Source organism: Polistes canadensis, unplaced genomic scaffold (genome assembly GCF_001313835.1).
Source record: "Polistes canadensis isolate GaletaPanama2010 unplaced genomic scaffold, ASM131383v1 scaffold_150, whole genome shotgun sequence".
In the NCBI taxonomy this organism is placed as follows: Eukaryota; Metazoa; Arthropoda; class Insecta; order Hymenoptera; family Vespidae; genus Polistes; species Polistes canadensis.
The window spans coordinates 324,450-345,513 of record NW_014569697.1 but is presented as its reverse complement, the minus strand read 5'-3'; the positions used below and the strand labels follow the sequence as shown (position 1 = coordinate 345,513).

At 29.9% G+C, this 21,064-nt stretch overlaps 1 protein-coding gene across 1 annotated transcript; it reads left to right on the top strand.

Moving 5' to 3' along the window:
- The first annotated feature begins 14 nt into the window (after positions 1–14).
- LOC106788701 (ejaculatory bulb-specific protein 3) lies at positions 15–20,816 on the top strand. The gene is made up of 4 exons (XM_014752187.1): positions 15–112; positions 6,664–6,838; positions 18,430–18,524; positions 20,579–20,816. The coding sequence occupies exons 1-4, from the start codon at positions 107–109 to the stop codon at positions 20,678–20,680; spliced, it is 378 nt and encodes a 125-aa protein (XP_014607673.1). The 5' UTR covers positions 15–106; the 3' UTR covers positions 20,681–20,816.
- The last annotated feature ends 248 nt before the right edge of the window (positions 20,817–21,064 follow it).

Here is a 21,064-nt window from a genome sequence, read left to right as displayed (position 1 = left end):
TGGGAAATCGGCCTGGGTATAAAACAGCTGATCACGAGCACCTTCGGCATCAGTTGCTTAACACTACTCCTCTGTGACTGTTTGATACACGTAACGACAACGCAACATGAAGGTAAGCAAGAGAGATAGATAGATCCTTTCCCCATAGCTGTTACAATTCTTTATTACATCGTTCGACACAGTCCGACAAACTCGTGTTCAGTTTCCTTTCCACGTATCGCGACACGCGTGTGCGTATATGTGAATCTGTTGTGTGTGTTTGTGTGTCTCTCTGTGTGTGTGTGTGTGTGTGTGTGTTGTTTCTCGTTCGATTAGATACAAACACGAATAATTTGCATCACGATTTATTCTATTTGTTATCTTTTTATTTCTATTTTATAGTGCGTCTAAACTTAGTCCAATTCTTTTTTGTTTTTTTTTTTTCTTTGGTACAGAAAAACAAGTTATCCTGGTTTACATTTACCGTTAACAATTTTTAAAACGCGTTGGCAATACTTTATTGAAATTTTCTCAAACTTCAATGTAAAAAAAAAAACAGGTTTTCTCTATTTTTTTTTTTGTTTTTACAATTCGAATTAAAAATTTGCGTACGCTGCTTTTTTTTTGTTTTGTTTTTAGTAGTATCGGACGAAATGATTTTCATTCCTTTTTTTTTGTTTTTGTTTTTTTCTCAAACAATTTTGCGAAATTATGAAAAGAAAGGAAGAAAGAGAAAAAAAAAGCACAAGTAGGATGACGCTTAATTTTTGTTGTTGTCGTCATCGTTCATTCCTCATGTGTGTTAGTAATCGAAGTTTATTCGAAGGGAAGTTAAAGAAAAGTTGGTGTACGCGTTTGTTTGACCGATAGATTAACTTAACGCCATGTCGGAACTGAAATTCATGCGCAAATCGGATAAGGTGCTTCTCAGACTTTTGAAGGGAACTGAATCGATTACGTTCGAGTTTAACCTCCTGTCTATCTTTTCTTTCTTTCTTTCTCATTTTTTTTTCTCTTTGAAACTCACGAACTTAAGCGAGCAAGTTCTCCACTTCGTAGAACGTTATTTTTTATTATTCTTCTCCGTCGCCTTTGATCTCATCGATATCCCTCTTAATATCGATTTTCTTGTCACAAATGTGACAAAAGTGAATAAAAGAAGCTAATGTTAACTCATTAAATAATAATAATAATTAATATATAAGTCTCAAAGGGAGTTATAGACGGTTAATAAATCTTATGAACAATTAATTTGAACTAGTTGATATTATTTTATTGTTTTTTTTCTTTTAATTTAAAATAATAATAATAATAATAATAATAATAATAATCATCATCATCCTTAGTTTCTCGATTCATTTTCAAAGAAATTCATCGTTGAATAAAATAAAGGGGGAAAATTTGTATTACATTTTATTTAAACGAGAACCTTGATATTTTATTCATCAAATTTGAACGCGTTTATTGTGATAATTGAAATTATTGATATTTCGTTTAAATAACGAAAAAAAAAAAAAAAGAAAAAAAGAAGAGAAATAAGAATTTTTAAATTTGTTTCGTTCGCATAAGTTAATTTAATATTATTGGTTTTAATCAATACCACGACTATTGTATTTATCCTTATCGATAAATATTGTATCGGAACGCGAATGAATATTTTCCTTTTTCTTTTTTCCATTAATCAATAACGAGAGAGAGTTGACGAATTCGAAATCGAATAATACGTTTTTAGGTCGAAAGGATTTGAATATCGAAAGGACACGTTCGTTTGTTCGATTCGTCTAGCTCAGCTGTCTCAGCGAGTCGTTTATCGATCATTCTCTTTCTCTCTCTCTCTCTCTCTCTCTCTCTCTTTTTCTCTTTTTATCTTTTTCTCTTTTGGGAAGTGTTTGTGTCCAACATAGAACAGGATCAACGAACGCGACTAATGTTAGAAACGAGTTTACTAAAAGATTTATTTTACGTGTCGCGTTGATAAAGAATACGTTTGAAATAATCACCGATTTTACCTAAATGATCATTTTTCAAGTATATTTATCATAAATTTGCATAACATTTATACATGTGTCCACACTTGCAAATATATTTTTTTGTTTGTTTGTTCCTTTCTTATCCTATTCTCAAAAAAACATTTTTTTGCGATTAATAAATCTTTATGCGTAAATAATAATTATTGATTATCGGACAAATGTGTTTCTATACATTTATTCGTTTATATTCAAAACGAATATAGATGGATTAATTTATATAATTTTATATATTTTTTACGTGATAATGAATTCAATCGAGGTTTCTATATAAAAAAAAGAAAAAAACAAATTTTATTTTTTAAAGTAACTCCGGCCAAATCAATTACTTTTGCGTATACGGATAATTAATTTATTTATATATTTATGTGTGTAAAAAAAGAAAATAAAAGGGAAAATATTTTCTATTCAACATACGAATTTTTTCATCGATCTTTGCCACAATTCGATTTTAACACGCATGCTTGAAGAGAATGAATATTATAAAATAAATATTAATTATTTAAAAAGAAACTTAGATCGCAAATCAATTACTTGCGTATACAGATAATTAATATACTTTATTATATATAAAAAAAAAAGAAATTATTTTCTGTTTAATAATACGAATTTTTTCATCGATCTTTGCCACAATTCGATTTCAACACGCATGCTTCGAGAGAATGAATATTATAAAATAAATATTAATTATTTAAAAAGAAACTTAAATCGCAAATCAATTACTTGCGTATACAGATAATTTATTATATATATAATAGGAAAATATTTTTTATTTAATAATACGAATTTTTTCTTCGATCATTGCCACAATTCGATTTCAACACGCATGCTTCGAGAGAATGAATATTATAAAATAAATATTAATTATTTAAAAAGAAACTTAGATCACAAATCAATTACTTGCGTATACAGATAATTTATTATATATATAAAAAAAAGAAAATATTTTCTATTCAACATAGGAATTTTGTCTTCGATCTTTGCCAATTCGATTTCAACACGCATGCTATACCAATGAATATATAATAAAATAAATATTAATTATTTAAAAAGAAACTTAGATCGCAAATCAATTACTTGCGTATACAGGTAATTAATATAATTTATTATATATACATATATATAAAAAAAGTAAATATTTTTTATTTAATAATACGAATTCTTTCATTGATCTTTGTAAATTCGAATTAAACGTCAAGAATTGGACGTTTTATTTTACGCTCCCGTTAATCCTGAGAGGTTCTTACGTTCGTTTCCGATGATCAGTCGACGAAGAATGCTGCTTCTCGTAGCTCGAGGAAAACTCGGAAAGGAAAGGAAAGGAGAGTCGAAGGTGTTCGAGAAGGAGTGAAATTTGTTCGCGAGAGTGAAAGGCGTTAGGAAGCTTCGTGGACCGTAATGGCGTCGATTGCATAATACGAATCGCGTGTGCGCGAGCGTGAAACGACGGATTGCGCGTGTATTTATTTTTTTTTTCTTTTTTTTTTCATTTCTTAGATTATTTCTGATCTCTTCTCTCTTTTAACTTTTCACTTTCTTTCCTTCTTTATCCATTTATATTTTTCATTTTTTTTCTTTCTTTCCTCAATTATTTTTTATTATCTTTCTATATATATATAAAGTATATTTATAATTATATTAATATTATATTTAATTATTAAAATATTTTATATATATATTTTTTGTCTTTCTCTTTTTATATTTGCAAGATAAAAGTCAACATATTACGTGGTTAACGACGATCCTTTCTCGTTTCTTCTTTGCGTAAGTCATACTAACAAAAGTAAATAAAGATAAAACGTCAATGATCAAAGTGTCAATAGTCCATTAACATTTCCGAGGATTAACTGATTGACATAAGTTTCTTAAGAATTCTGGGAGACGGGGTATTTTTTTTTTAAGACGAATACGTTTGAAATTAAAATTATTGTTTTTATCGATCGCGAACGATTTAAATGTTAAAAATACATCGATCATTTTCGAGAATTATTGATTTGCATAAGTATATTTGTTGTTTTTTTTTAGAAACAATTTTACGTTCACATTATTATTCTTATCGAACTATTAACTTATCATTTTTTTCTATTTAAGGATAATAATTATAACCAAAATAAATTATTTAACGATAATACAATAATATTCTCTCTCTCTCTCTCTCGATGTATACGTTAAATACTATTATAAAAAAATGTTGAAAATAATTTATCGAATTAATTTGCGTGCTAGAGTAATTTCATCTAACTTTTTGTATAACATCGAATCGTTGGAATTCAACAGTTTCCTGCAAGAAATGACTTACCGTTACGTTGAATCGTTTGTTATTTGACGTTAATCGGCTTTAGAAGACCTCGAACAAGTTTATTCCAATAAGTAACACAGCCAAAAAGTTTTTATCTCGAATTTAATCGACGTCACTGCACCCAACGACCACGAGAAAAAAAGTAAGAAAAGAAAGATAAAAATAGTTGGACAGATAATACTTAAAAAAAGATACATACATCTGTCTATATATCTCTGTATGTGTGTATATATATATATATATATGAGACTGAAACAATCCTACGTGAAACGAACTATAGCTTTTCATCACAGTTCAAGGTTAATTAAGTTCGTCAATTTTTAATTCTTTCCTGTGGAGACCTCAGGGATTATAAATTTATAAAAGCTAATATTTGCTTTGAGTCGTGCGATACGTCAATTGTTCTTTTACACATACACCTATACGTATAAGTATAAAGAGTCGGAAAATATTCTCCATTCGTTTAGATTCTTCTTCTATTGGCCTTGAGCCATATCCAATGTCTCGTCCAGTATTTGGAGAAAAATGATTTACCACGACGAGTTAACACTTTTACTTATAGTTTATTATTATCTTCTTTCTTATAAATCATGATTTAATACGATTTTTTAAGGATTTGAACTGATCGAAAATTCATTCGTTATTTTAAATTTTATTTTTTGTTATTGCTTCATATATATTTTTTTTTTCCTTTGATTAAAGTGAATATTGAAATATCTTACATCACATTTGATTCGACAAATATTTTGCATATTTACATTTAAAAATATATTATCATTTAATTACATATAATTATCATAAATATTTTCATTGAATTACATTTAATAAAATGATTATTTTCCCGTTTCTTTTTTATTTTTCACAATTCTCTATCGTTATCATAAATTTTACTTTTAGATCGTATTTATTTTCTCGCCGTACCAATAAAAAATTTATTCTAGGATACCAAGTAAAAAAAAATAAAAAAAAATAAAAAAACCCAACAAATTCGTCGTTTTTCCTTTCTTTCTTATACTTTATTTTTTAATGGAGTATTCCCCTCTTGGGAGAATAGGAATGGAGTTAGCAATAAGGTTTGCAGGTTAAATCGAGTAAACGGTGTCTTATTCGTGGAAAAGATCAACTCTCCGAACCAAGGAGGAGATTACCGTTTTATAAAGAGACCATTTATCACCGACGCGTGTGTTTTCTCGTCCTACGAAATAAGTATTTCACCAGGAGTTAGAAACACTAGCAAATACCAAATAGCAAACAACATGAGAGATAAAGAAAGAGAAAGAAAGAGAAAGAGAAAGATAGAAGAAAGAGAAAATCGTACAACTTAGTATAGTATAGTATAGTATAGAATAGTATAGTATAGTATAGTAACACAGCTTTCTCATACGTCTCGAAGGTCTCTCTTGGACGTGGTGCAATGATGTCAAACGATTACGCACTTAGGGAACCATTCGTGGATAATACACAATTTCTATCTGAAATTTATCTTTATTCTCACCAACCTCCCCCACTCCTACATCCACACGAGATAGATAGAAATATTTCCTTTTTTGTATAATTTATATATCCCTCGCGTGTATTTTTTTTTTTTATCAATCTTTTCCTTTTAGCTTTTTGTTATCAATCGCAAAAACGTACAATTTATTTTATCCGATCGATGGAAATTGTTTTACATTCTTTTCTTTTTTTTTTTCGTATTTCTCAATATCTTTATTTTTGTTTTTGTGGAATTAGAATAATTTTGTATTGGTCGAAGAAAATACAACGATTGGAAAAAAAGAAATAAATAAGAATTAAATCTTATATTGAGTGTGTTATATATAAGTTTTAAAATAATTTTAATACTTCGTGTGTGTGTGTGTGTGTGTGTGTGTATTGTGAACGGGATCAAACGATTGCTTACAAAAAAAATAATACAATATACATATCTTGATATAAAATGAGATTGTCAGTCAATTGAATGTGACGCGAACAAAATATTTTAATTACTTTTTACACGAGGAAAACGAATGTGATGTACATTTTTATCGCACATCTTGTTTTTTTTGTTTTTTTTTTTTTTTTTATATATATATACAAATTACAGGATTCTTCTTCTTCTTTCTCATTTTATTAGGACATCGTCCTGTTAAATATTTTTATTGCTATTTCTAAGAACGATTTATTGTTAAATTACAAAATTGTTACAAATTATATTGCATTTTCACGATTAGAAGAAAAAAACATTGTTTGTCATTTAATATGTGGGAGTAGGGGGGAGGCGGGGAAAAATAAAAAAGAAAAGAAAAAGTAAACGACAATAGTAAAAGAGATAGAATATATTTTGTAATGTTGTATTTATGATTGTTACGATGAATTTAGGTCGCCGTAGTTTTCCTTGGCATGCTCGCGTGTTACGTAGCAGCGGATAAGTACACAACGAAATACGACAACATCGACTTGGACCAGATACTGAAGAGTGATCGTCTGCTTAACAACTACGTAAACTGTCTTCTGGATGCCGGCAATTGTACACCCGATGGACACGAGCTCAAGAGTGAGTGTTGTCGAGATTTTTTTAAAAAACTTTTTCTCGTTTTCTTTTTTGTTTCCTTTTTTTACCTTTTTATTCTCCTATTCTCTTTTTCTTACTATTTTATACATATACATATACATACGTACGTACACGCATACATACCACGTGTGAGAACACGTATAGATAGGGCTTAATGGTACAAGCTTTGTCGTGACAACAGTTTAATACAAGTTTTAAGAAAAAGGGCTCACGGGCTACTTCAGCCATTACTTTTTCTTACCATCAACGCGATCTACTATTACTACTACTACTATTATTATTATTATCTTCTTTATTCTTTACATTTTCTTTTATCTTTTTATTTTCTTCTTTAAGAGAGAGTAACGCTATTACATTATATCCTGTTTTTTTTTTTTTTAAATAGAATTATCAACAGATTTTGTCTTTTTTTTAAATTCTTAGAAACAAAGTTCGTTTTAATTTTCTTCAAATGGTATCAACGGTTTTACTCTTCCAACTAATTTTTGTGCGAATAATTTATTTCAAACAACAATCCTCGAATATTATTTGACATTTAGTTTTACGTATTCAATTAAAAACTTATCATAGTATTTCTGTAATAATTTAATAGTTTTCAATTTTTATCTATTTAAATAAATCAATCGAATGATCAATCAATATTAATCATATAATATATCTGACATTTGTGATAATAATTTTGGTTGCATATATATGACCAAAAAAAAAAGAAAAAAAAACAACAGAAAATGAAGAAGAAACAACAACAAGAGGAGAAACAAAAAAACATTCAAATTACAATAGTTTATCTTTGGTTTACCTCTTTTTTCTCTTCTTTTACCATCATGAATTCTTCTTTATCCTTATCTATCCATCTTTATTCGATCCTTCTCAGTTTCCTGATCCTACCACTGTTCCTTGCTGCTTTATCGTAGGAATTCCGTAACTCTCCTCTTGCTAGCTTGCTCCCAAGGGACTCCTACTTTTCCAGATCCAATAAGCAGTGCTCTTTCTTTCTGTCCTTCTTTCTTTCTTTCTTTTCATTCATTCCTTTCTTATTTCGATCTTTTTTTTCTTTTCTTTTACTCTATCTATTTACCCTTTTTCTATCTCTTTACAAAAACGAGCATGCTTTTCCGTTCGTCCATCTTGTATTACTTTCTTTATCTATTCCTTCTTTCCTTTCTTCCTTTTCCTTCTTCTAGTATTCTTTGTTGTTATCGGTTTGAACTGTTGAAACGAAACGCATCGTGTAACCCTGTCAAATATTGGACGAGAGATCGTAACCGTGTCCGTGGTCAAAGTCGTGAAAGTAGGTCGGAGAAACGAGTGGTATACCGTTAAAGTAACGCTGACCATCCAGAAAATTCAAGCCTCCAACTTCTGGACTCTCCCCACCCCTCCCCCACTTTTATATATATATATAGTTATGCAATAGGTATACTGGGTGAATTATTTTAAAGTAATCTCGAAGATAGGAACAGTCTTAATTGTTATTAATGATAAATCAAAAAATATATACTTGATTTTAAAATGTGAAAGTACCTGCAACGTATTTTAAATTGTACATTTAGTGTTCAAATGTAATGGACAAATTTTTGTGTTCACACTTACATCACTCTTTTTTTTCGATCATTCATTTGTTACGTTTTTATTCGTTCATTTTGATTACTTTTCTTTTTTTCTTTCATTTATTTTATACGGAAATAAATTTATAAATTTGTCTTAGATGCATGAGATCAATTTGATTCAGTTATTATAATAAGAAACATAATTATATTCTCATATAATACTTATTAACATATTTGGATTAATGTCAGCCACGATGGCATGCAAATTTCATCCGAAACATATTGTTTTTCCTTATTTCAACTGTGTATTTTTATATGTCTCTCACCCGGTATATGTTTATATAGTTCTTAGAAGGATCTTGATTTTTCTTTCTTTCATCATCCTGAAACGCATCTTCTCGTTTTCCTTCGGGAAAAGACAGGAGGAGGACTTCTTCTCAGATTCCATTTCCCTCCATATCTCCTCCCTATCCCCTCCCAACCCCCCTCAAGTTTTTCTCATTGCTAGAGGAATAAGAGAAACTTTACAAATGTAAGAGAAGATAAGAGAGAGAGAGAGAGAGATTCCTATCTATTTTCAAATGAGAAGTAGTACCATTCGTTCGATAAATAAAATTAATACTACACCCTACTTTTTTTCTTTTTTTTCTTTTTTTTTTTTTTTTTTTTTTTTTTCTTTTACTCGATAATATGACAACGAGATCGTTCGATATATTTTTCAAATGATCAAAGGCAAAATTGCGTTGAGAAAATAAAAATAAAAAATAAAAAATAAAAAGAAAAAAAAAGAAAACAACAAGAAAGAAATAGGAAAAAAGAAATAGGACAAATAGAAAAAAATCATAAAAATATATCTATAGTTTATAATATTAAACGCGTTATAGGATGGATCGGGTATTCTAGATATTTGAACTACTTTTAAAACCTATACTTATTATTATCGGTTTTAATAAAGTCGAGATATCTTTTTCCTCGTTTACTACATCCCACTCCCTCACACTCCCTCCAAACCCCATCACCTCCTCATCCTCATCCTCCTCCTGTTCCCCTGACCCCATCTCATCGAAAGGAATACGCGTGAACGTCCTTTTCCTTGAAAATTTCCTTTTTCTTCTTCAACGATTATGTCGTTCCGGCATTCGTTTCTTTCCGACGAAATCCGTTCGAGTGAATATAAAGAGAAGGAGACTCTTCGTTCCTTCGAGAGATCATAAAAAGAATTTTATTGCATCTACGCAGACCTTGTATGTATACTTTACCATACGTACGTGGGAGTACCAGTTTTATTCCAAAGATTTCGAGTTTTCTTTCTTATTCTTGATCTTTTTCTTTTTCTATCCAATATTTTATTTTCTTTCTTCTTACGTTTTTTAAATCGTTGAAATCTGTGGAAGGTTTGAAAAGAGAACAAAAATGAACTGTGATTTTTTAAAAGAATATTTATTGACATCGTTTGAAAAGTAATATCGTTATTTTCTTTTTTCTTTATGGAATACAAGTAAAATATTGTAGATTTTCAAGAAGATAAAAAGTAATCAATTCGAAATGTTAATTATACAAACTTGATGTTGATCCATCGAGGCTTTTTTTTCTTCATTATAGCAGAAGTAGGAAATAATATTTTTCTGTTGTGATTACAAAGATATCTTTGGAATAGATATGTAGAATAAAGTTGTCATACGATATTATTATTAAAATATACACACACATATATATATATATATATATATATATATATATACATTTTTATTAAAAGAAAAATTAGAAATTGTTTTGATCGTTTGTAATTTAGTAACAAATTAATCATCTCTTCGTGTGAAATTTAATATAAATTAATCAACAATTCGTATAATTAAGAAAAAATAATTCATTTAAATCATTTAACAATCCAACTTTTGTCGTTTATACAAATTATTTATTTACTTATAGTATTTTTGTTTTGTTTTCTTTCCATAACGCAAAATTTGTCTGATTTCTCATGCAACGAGGTGGGGAAAAAAGGAATAGAAAAATAATTTTATGAATACGAAACACATAGGAAAGTTTTTTTAAATCACGTCCGAAATTACTTACGTTCGTTGTTAGAATATAAAATGATTTTGAGATTTAGAATAAGATTTGTTATCCTGGAGAAAAAATAACGAGATCTAATTAATGACAATTTATTTGTTTGTTTTTTTTAAAAACGAAATTACTTTTCGTACGATACCGAAAAGAAACGTGTGTCATTATCATCATAAATTTCACGAACTGGAAGAAAATTTTCGATTTTTAATTCAGATAGTTTTATACGTGATCGGATAACAGAAAAGATACTATAACTGATCGTTTTTATTTTCTACTATAGTCGTTATCAACAGACAATAATGAAAAATCCTTTTTAACAACAAACATTGTATTCTTTTCGAAATTTAATGAACACAACTATGAGACGAACGATATGATTGTTATATGCGCGTGCGGTGTGTCCATTATTTTCATTTTATTTTTTTTTTCTGTATGTACCATCTGTCTACGTGCATGAATATTGTTTCTTTTTTTTTTTTTTCATATCCAAAATATACACCACGAACATTTTCTTTCATCGTATCGTAACGTAAAAGAAAAAAAAAACGAATAAATGTTTTTTTTTTTCGTTTCAATCAAACAATACGTAATGTAAACTAATGGGAATCGAAAAAAGGGGTTGGCGGGGGTGGCGGGAAGAGATGTAAAAGGTTTCGGTTGTAAAAAATAATCAAATTGAGAATTGAAAATGATCGTTTGGAAAAAGTGAAAGATATTTTTGAAAAGGTAAGAAATTTCGAACCTTTGGAATGCTCGAATCGAAACGAGAAAGGATAGAAAAGTTAGCTGATGGGGGGAGGAAGAGGGAGAAGAGTGTAAAATAGTGGATCGCGAATGAAAAGAAGTTTTTTAAAAAAAAAAATAGCGAAGCAATTTTGTCGAAACGAATGAAATTATTTTGACCGAAGATACGCGTTTGAAGTTTTGCGATAATAGAATTGAAAAAAGGGCGGGGGGGGGAGCGGGAAAGAGGGGGTATAAGGGATGGGTGTTGAAAAACGAATGAAAATGATTGTTTAAAAAATTGAAGAAGAAATTTTGTTCGATCGAGTTACTATGGCGTGCGAAGGGGGTGAGAAAGGAAAACGGTGGCGGGGACTCGTTGGGGTGGACTGGGTGACATAAAATTGATTAACGAAGTGATATAACGATATTACCCTAAATTCATCGATCCATTGGAAATAAATCCGTGTAAAAATACGTGTATCACCATTTCTCTCGGGTGCACATTTACATACTCGAAATACTGCTGCACTACGCCATACGCGATACGGGAATGTAATATTCGGGGGAAGGGGGCTCTCTTTTTTTCTTTTTTCTTTTTTTCTATTTCTCTCTTTTTATTTTTTTTTTATTTATTTATTTTTTTTTTTATTTTTATCTCGAACGCAACGAGAAAAATGTTTCAATGTTTCGCTTGTTTCGTCGTATATAGGATATAGAGGTGGTGTACGCGCTTAAATAAAATTAAATAAAATATAACAAAAGATAGAAAAAAAAAAAACAAAAAAAAAGAAAGAAGGGAAAGGAAAAACAATCGGTGGGGGGGGAGTGGGAAGATTTTTTTTTTCATTCACTTGTTGTTACTTTCTTTTTTTTTATTTTTTTTTTTTGAATTCTTCCTTCGCGCATATGTGTGTCGGTTTTTTTTTTAGATATATTTTAATTAACAACAAACACACACAACGGGCTCGCCGTTGATTGGACCATACTATTGGTGTGTATCTCAGTATTCAGTTAATAAATTAATTACTTGACAAAAAATGGGAGACGATTGTTAAATACGTTTTATCATATCTATTCCAAATCTTATTGTAACAATCAAATGTTTAACAAATATAAATGTAATTTTATTTGTTGCATTATCATCGATATTGTACGATTAATAATACGAAATTATATTGTTTAATTGTAATAATCTGATAAATACGAGTTACTTTCTTCTTTTTTTATTACACTCAAATTTAGATTTTATCGATAATTCAACTTGGACATTTTTTTTTGTTCTTATTCCTTTTATTTTTCTTATTAAATTTAATCAAAATCATTTGATTTGTAATTCGCGTGGTAAACGCGTTTCCACGTTTAACATACACAATTTATGTTGTTAGGTAAGTTTGATCATTTGATTCTTTACTTAACACTATTCGAGGTTACTTGATTAGAAGATGGAGAAATGAAAGAGAAAGAGAGGGTGGAAGAGAAAGAGGAAGAGCAAGATAGAAAGCTGATCGGATTTTCTTCATTAGATATTCCGTCGCTAAGAAAATCCTCTTACAGTTGCGATTGTTTTGAGAAGTCTTTCCTTACGAAGGAAAGGGGTGTGGGTTGGGGGAGGGCGGGGGGCGCGGAGGAGTAAATCGAATTTACAATAAGATTTGCAATTTGTAAATAACGCGTAGCCCTAATGAATATTTATTCATATATATATGAATTAAAAAGTAATGGTATGCTGGGGCTGGGGGGGGGTGTGTGGTGGGGGGTTGGATAAAATTAAGATTTTTTGTTAAAGAAGAAATTTAAAAGGGGTGTGAACGAATTGTGGTCTTATAAAGTCATTTTTGAAAATATTTACAAGAATAAAAAGAAAAAGAAGAAGAAGAGGGGAGAAGTAAGAGGATGAGGAGGAGGAGGAGGAGGTGGAGGAGGAAATAGAGGATCGTGTCTTAAAAGTAGAAATAGAGTAAGAAGATATTCAATATTTGCTCGTAGACACCGGGAGAGAAGAGAAATTTGAACTTTGACGAAAAGTTTAAAAGGCAGGGGGTGAGGGGTGGTAGTAATGGTGGTGGTGGTGGATGGTAGCTGTCTTACTCTTAAAAGTTAACTAAGTTTCGTGATGGTTCTTCTTCCGGATGGCAAATAAAAAGAGGAATTGTATGATTTAAACGGTGCGATCTTAAATGATAGTTTTCATCGTTTAAGCGGTTTTAATGAAAAATCAACATAAATGAATTAATGACATATTTGATAATAAATAAAATGAAATTTTGTTATCTTTTAATGTATTATAATATGTTTATATACATATTTAATTATTTCTATATCGAATTTTGTCGTGTCTGATTATTTTTTAAATATTAAAATATAATTCTTTCGATCGCGAATTTACTTTCAATTTTAACACACAACGAATAAAATTAATTTCTTTAGGATTGAATAATAAAGCGTTGATTAAAAAAAAAATGTATAACAAAGAAAATTCTTCTTTGAATTTAAATACACAATATTTTATTTGTTCTTTTTTTTAAATGAATTATTTCGATACTCAATCTCTCTGCCCGCGTTGTACTTTAATTAATATTAACAAAAAGAATTAATTTTGTAATCGAAGAATTTTCAATTTCTTTTTTTTTCAACGAACACAAACATTCATCTAATATTATAGATATGAATATTAAACATTGATTTGATATAACAATAATGATTATTAATTAATGTGATTGAATTGTATCCTTTTTTTAAAACTATATATCAAAAATATGTAATATAATTCACAATAGAGAGATTAAAATATTTATAAAATATATTTACGGTATAAACCAATTACACGATATAACAATAACAATAATAATAATAATAATAATAATAATAATAATGTAGATCCCATCGCGCGACGTTGTCTAGTTTATTTGTTCGATACGTCTCAAAATCTATATTACATTTGCGTTAATGCGTGTTGTTAAACGTAGAACTTTGAAAAGCGTGTGATCGTGCAAACGTTTATTGTTCCTTGACGAAACGGAAAGCGGGTACAAGCTATTATAATACCGCAGAATCGTTATCTCTATAATTATGCTAATATCTTTGGAGGATTAGCGAGCCGTGACTATTCGATCGTATAAATATTCAAATATTCGACATACTATTCACATTGACTCATGCCCGCGTTAATATCACGTACTCATATATATATACATGCACACATATACCCGTTTACGTAGAGGGACACATACATACAAACGTAAATTCTATTACGTATCCCGGTTATTCAAATTTCATTTGTCAGACGTGCAAACGATCCATTCGAACGTTCGGGTTGGTCCTTATACGTGTATATATATATATATATATATATATATATACACTCATACGTATAAGTAATGCATCTATGTATTCATCTACATACATATACGTATCTTAACTGATTTACCTTTATCACGCTGAATTTTTTTTGTCCTCTCTGTATTTTTCTTTTTTCAGATTTTCCGTTCGTTTTTTCTTTCTTCTTCTCTTTTTTCTTTTTTTTTCTTTTATTATTTTATTCCCACATCTCTGATCTGAAATACGAACGAAACTCGTAGGTCTGTCTCATTGGTAATCTAAATTTTTGTTACGAACAATCGTATTACTTTTCCCGTTTAAATGCATCGCCAGGCAAGCAAGCAGGCAGGCAGGCAGGCAGGCAGGCAGGTTTAAAAATTGAACATTGAAATATTTTTCGTATTCTTCGTTTAGTTTTTATTCAAAAAAAAAGAAAAGGTATGATAGAAAATTAAATTCTTTAACGTTTAATTCGACGAACGAAACGTACCTTTTTTATTTTAGTGTGTGTGTGTGTTTCTTTTTTCTTTTCTATCTTTGTATAAATGCGTAGATAAAGGTATTTTACTGTTACGAAAAACGAATGGGATAAAACTGGTTATACGATAATTATATCGATCACCCGATCATTTACGTAATTCATGAGAAACGACAGGTGATAACATACAAAAAAAAATCAAAAGAAAAAAAGAAAGAAACAAGGAATAAGAAAAACAAGTTGTTTATGTGGCCTCACTCGACAGAATATTCCTGCGTATAATTAAAAACACCGCGAGATACGAATAAATTTAATTATTTTATATATATATAGTATATTCGTATTCGCACGTGAAACACTGTATTTAAAAAAATATTAAAAAAAATAAATAAGAAAAAAATTGTTTCTCTCTCTCTCTCTCTTTTATGTTCTTTTTCACATTTGTCAGATTTCGAAGAAATAGAAAAAAAAATGAGGCACAAAATAATGATGAGAGTAAAATTTTTTAATTAAAATTTGCATAGGAAATTATTGAAAAATATATCATATTTGATGATGTTTGATTGAATAATTGATTTTTCTTTTTCTTTTTCTTTTTTTTTTTTTAGTTCTTTATCTTGTTCTTCTTCCACTAGCTTCTAGTTATATTTTTTTTTCGTACAACACTGACGGTAGATTCTCGTTCGTCGAACGAAATATATATATATATCTATGTGTATGTACGTAGTATGTGTTCGTTGGTTCTTCTCGTAGAAAATTTAGGTTAGATATTCGAGAGCTATTCTACCTTTCTCACTCTCCCTCTCTCTCTCTCTCTCTCTCTCTCTCTCTCTCTCTCTCTCTCTTTTTCTTTGGACGTTGACCAACAGTAGGAACACCGAAGTACCTCGGTAGCGACTGGTGCAAATGACGGCCAGGATTAAAAAAAAAAAGTCGAGTGATTTTTGGGATGGCAGAAGAAAAGGTGTACTTGAAAGGTATAAAGGGTGGGTGGAAGGATTTGGTAGACGCAAGAAGTGTTAGAGAAGTTCAGTTATAACGAAAGAAAGAAAGAAAGGAAGAAAGAAATAAAATCTATCCTTAAATTCGGACAAATTAACGACACCATTTTATCCCAACGACACTTCCTTCACCCTATCCTTACTCGAATCTGACGAATAATTTTTCTATTTTATTTCTTATCCTTGATTTTTTTCTTTTCTTTTCTTTTATATTTATACGCGGAGAAACTTAATCGTATCGCAAGATAACAATGGGGGGTAGGGGTAAAGTCAAGAAGGTGGAAGAGGTTTTCTTTTGAAGGAAGAGGGGGAAAAGAAGATCCATTGAAAGAGAGAGAGAGAGAGAGAGAGAGAGAAAGAGAATAAAAAAATATAACAGCTGTTGTCGGGAGGTTGTTCGATAGGGGAAAGAAGGATGTTTACTTTCACTATGTTTACCCCGTACTATTTGCAAGGAAACGATGATATTTCCTGTTTCCTTAAATCCGAAATAAAATAAATTGAAACTTCAGCACACTTTCTCTCTCTCCGTTAGAATGGGTGGGAGGGGGTGTAAAGATTAGAATAATAGACTCGTATACATAAATATATTATATAAAATATGGTATGACGCATATTTTATAATAGTTGTATGTCATTAACGACTTACGCATGTTATGTATACGTGTAAATATTTTTTTATTTTCCTTCATTTCTTTTGCTTCCTTTTTTTCATTTTATCTCGATCGGTATGTATAATTATTCGTCAATGATATTGCATTTATTTATGCAATTGTATTACATCCGTGATAAATATTCTCGATTCGTTGCAAAAAAAAAAAAAAAAAAACTCGTATATCGTTACGTAAATGTTATTGATATTTCATAAAAAAAAAAAAAAGAACAAAAAGAACAATCGAAAGAAAAAAACCAGAGGTAACGTAAACAACAAAAAAATTAAAGGAAAAATTTTTGTATGCATTTATGCGAACAATATTTGCATATATTAATCTAACTTGATATAATACAATACATCTATATATACACACACACACACACACACATATATATAATATATTTTATTATATAAAACTTATGGCACACGGGGTTAAACGGGGTGATTTATTCCAAATAAATACGCGGACATTTTTAGTAGCAATCTCTCCCCTATGGTGGTGGTGATGCTGGTGGTGCTGGTGGTGGTTTTGGTTGTGACCGATCGATGAGAGCAATTTTTTCGCAGTTTTCTTTCGCTAAAAAATACGAACGGGAGTTTAGCAAAGAGAGATAGAAAAAAAGAGAGAAAGAGAGAGAGAGAGAGAGAGAGACCCGTTCGAAAAATGAACAGGAACGTTGTATAGGGTGAGAGTTGAACAACGGGGGAGGGGGTGAGTGCTGAACGTACAGTAGTAGTGCGAATCGGTTTACAAAATAATCGAAAGCATCGATTCGGTATATGCATATATATATACATATATATGTATGCATGTATTCGTGTACGATGCTATGTGAACACAAATAAAAAAAGAAAAAAAATAGAGAGAGAGAGAGAGAGAGAGAGAGAGAGAGTAAAGTGAGAGAGAACATTTTCTATGAGAGCCCAACCAATAGGAACGCATGTGAAATGCGCATTCGTTCCCTTCCCCCCTCCCCCTCCCTCCCGTAAGGCGGGTTCCCTTTTTCAAAGATTCCTCTCATAAATTCTTCATTGTATTCAGGACAACGCGTTACGCTTCTATTCCTCTTTCTACCCTTATTCCTGTTACTACTACTACTACTACTACTAGTACTACTACTATCCCCCCTACTCCCCCTATCACGGTACCCTCTCTTACATTTAACTATCCCGTTCATGAAAATTCGTGAAATTCTTACGAAACTCGACAATGATGTTCGATAATTTACTCACCCTTCCTTCTTAATTTCTATCCCCCTTCTCCCCCCTTCTCCACCCCCTCCACATCGAACTTTCTACAACTCTTAACGGATTCGAACAGTTTGGAATTTTGGTGTCGTTTAATAGTCATTTAGAATAGCGGTGCAATGGTTTTTGGTTGAGAAGGTATTCAAGATTTATTTGTAAACTTGTAATAATATCATGAATTACATACCTAATATTATATTATATTATTAATACTTTTCGAATTGTTATTTTTTGATTTCGAGTTTATATTTGTTTTAGTATAGGATAAGGGTGTATAGTTTAGTAGTGAGTGGTATTATAAGATTTTTATTTGTAAATTTGTTAACGTTAATATAAATCTTACACTTTGCGAATCGTGTTATTACTTTATTTTAAGTTAATATGATATATTTGTTGTTGTTGTTTTTTTTTTAAATAAATCAATCAATCGAATACGTAAAAGTATTTAAAAAAAATAAATTGGTTCTATCCAATGTGTGAAATTTCATTTCGTGGTTTTGATATTACCATACGTTTTTCTTTTGTTTCAGAATCTCTTCCGGATGCATTGGAAAACGGTTGCAGCAAGTGCAGCGAGAAACAAAAGACTGGTAGCGAGAAAGTCATTCGGTATCTCATAAACCAGGTACATTCACCTTAGTTTCCGTCTACTTTTTTTTTGTTGGGTTTTATTAAAAAGTAAACGAAACGAATCGTGCTAAATTATTCGTTCTGGTCATTGCATTTGTTGGCAAGAGAAGAACGAGGTATATATGAGATTGTTGTTGTTTTGTTTAATTGTAAAGAAAACCAGTTGGGGATTTTTACAGATTGCCAGATTATTATCGACATGGTAATTTTTTGTTTTTTTTAAACCGTTTAATTAATCAAGGTAACGAAGAAACAAGAAAAGTAACACGATATTCGATACTACGATCAAAAATCTATTAAATTTTCAACTTTAGATTTTTTGTTTACCTTTTCAACGATCACTGTGAAATTTCTTTGAATAATTCATATAAAATTTGGAAAATTGTATAATAAGCTATATATTATATAATAATTATTTTCATCCTTCGAGTTTTATTAGAAAAAAATTCTGTTGTTGTCAGCTTTAATAATTAATTAAAAGAAAGTAAAAAAAACAATGTAATCTCAATTGGAACGATAAATGGAATGATTCGAGACGGGGTTTGTTAGATGGATGTTAATATTTGCATAAACATTTGTTCGAGGGAGGAAGGGGGGAGGAGTTATGGTGTAGGGAGAGGTTATTTCGAACTATGAGAAATATAATCTCAAGGATTCGAATGCATTTTGGAGGATGCCTAGGGAAAGTTCAATGGTGGTACAAGAGTTTAGTCCAGGAATCTGTAGATATACGTGTTTCGAGTTTATCGTTGAGAATATTGGTGTTAAGGATATACTTTGTTGTGACTTGCTATACTATTTCTCTAACTGTTACGAAAATCGTGATCTGAGTGATAAAACGAGGAAAAATTTTCTTTTCATTTCGTAACAAATCGATGTTTTCTATCCCCTCTCTTCTATTTCTCCAGTTTTTTCTTTCTTTTTTTTACTTTTCTTTTCTCTTCTTTTCTTTTACTTTTCTTCTCTTCATTTTTTCTTACACGGTGTCAACAATATAGTACTCGTCGAGTAGTCATAAAAAAGTAATCCTTTCAAATACACGTACAACTTTTTAAAGTGCATCTCATTTGTAATTCGTAACGCGAGAATTATGGTTGCGGTTCAATTATTCTCCAACGTTGAATATACGAAACAAAACGAAACGAAACGAACAAACGAGTTGAAAATTTGTTAGCTCATTCTCTTTCCTACTTTAGGGGATAGCTTTAAACGAGAAATATATTTATTATTTGTTAGAGATATTTTATTATAATTCGCGAATACGTTATCTACTGAGAAATATAGAGTTTAGATGAAAATAAATTCACAAGGGGGTTGAAAAATGATAAGGATGGTTGGAAGAAAATAAAAGGGGAAAATAGGGGGTTATATATAAAATCCACGAAAGTTCATAACCCCCCTCCTCTCCATATCATACTTCGCATTTTATTCGACTTGGATATTAAACTGGTATAAGAGGGGTAAGGGGAAGGGGTGGGAGGGGGGGTCAGAAACAGAGGTAAGAATAAATTGTTCGTAAATACTGGTAACGTTATTGTTTTTATAGTTTATATATATATATGTATATAGAATTTTAAAAGATTTAGAATTTAGTTAGTACTAAACGATATCTTGGTAATTGATTCTAATAATAAATTGTCCTAATATCATTTTCATCGGTTAAATATCGAATAATTAGTTTTTCTCATTTAGTAGTAACAGTGTTTCTAATTGAGTGATTTTAATCGAATGAAATTGAATGAATATTTCCGATTAAACGTGTGACGTTTTCGTAAAATTCGATAATAATTATTCAAATTAATTTTATATTACTTTTTCTTTTTTTTTAATAATATAGAGATTATAATATTTTAACTTGACACACAAAATTTATATTTCATTCTTTTATTTTTTCCTTGCTATTCTCGTTCGATAAAAAAATATATATCGTCGTTTTATTTCACATTATCGAATTATATTATATATTTAATTTTATTTAAACATTTTTTTATTTTTATATATATATTTCTTTTTTGAATGTAATAATAATAATTATTTTTAACATTTCAGCGACCAAAACTCTGGGAAAAATTGTCTAAGAAATACGACCCGACTGGCGAATTCCAAAAGAAATTCAAAAACGAGGCGGAAAAACACGGGATCAAGCTGTAAATCCGATCGAAAATTATTTACGAAATATTAATGGAGTGTGATCGTGTTAAAACAGAGAATTAGAGTCGTACTTATTTTTTTTTTTGTTTCTATTTTATTTTATTTTATTTTTCTTTTTTTTTTTTTTTAATTTTTTATCTCGTTGTACTTATTATTATCTTTCTCTTTCTCTCTCTCTCTCTCTCTTTCACTCACTTTCTCTCTCTCTCTCTCTTTTACAATGTTTTTTGTATTCTCTTTTGAAAATATTGTTAAATAAATGATGCGTTCCAGTAATTTATAATATAATCGTCGAATTTAAATACAAAAGCATGAAAATAAAATAAAACTAGGTTCTTCTTCTTCGTTTTTTTGTTTTTGTTTTTTTTTTAAATAAATACTAAT

Coding starts and splice junctions, on each gene's coding strand:
- LOC106788701 (XM_014752187.1), top strand. Junction 6,839..18,429: donor CGATGGACACGAGCTCAAGA/GTGAGTGTTGTC, acceptor CTTTTGTTTCAG/AATCTCTTCCGGATGCATTG. Junction 18,525..20,578: donor TTCGGTATCTCATAAACCAG/GTACATTCACCT, acceptor TTAACATTTCAG/CGACCAAAACTCTGGGAAAA.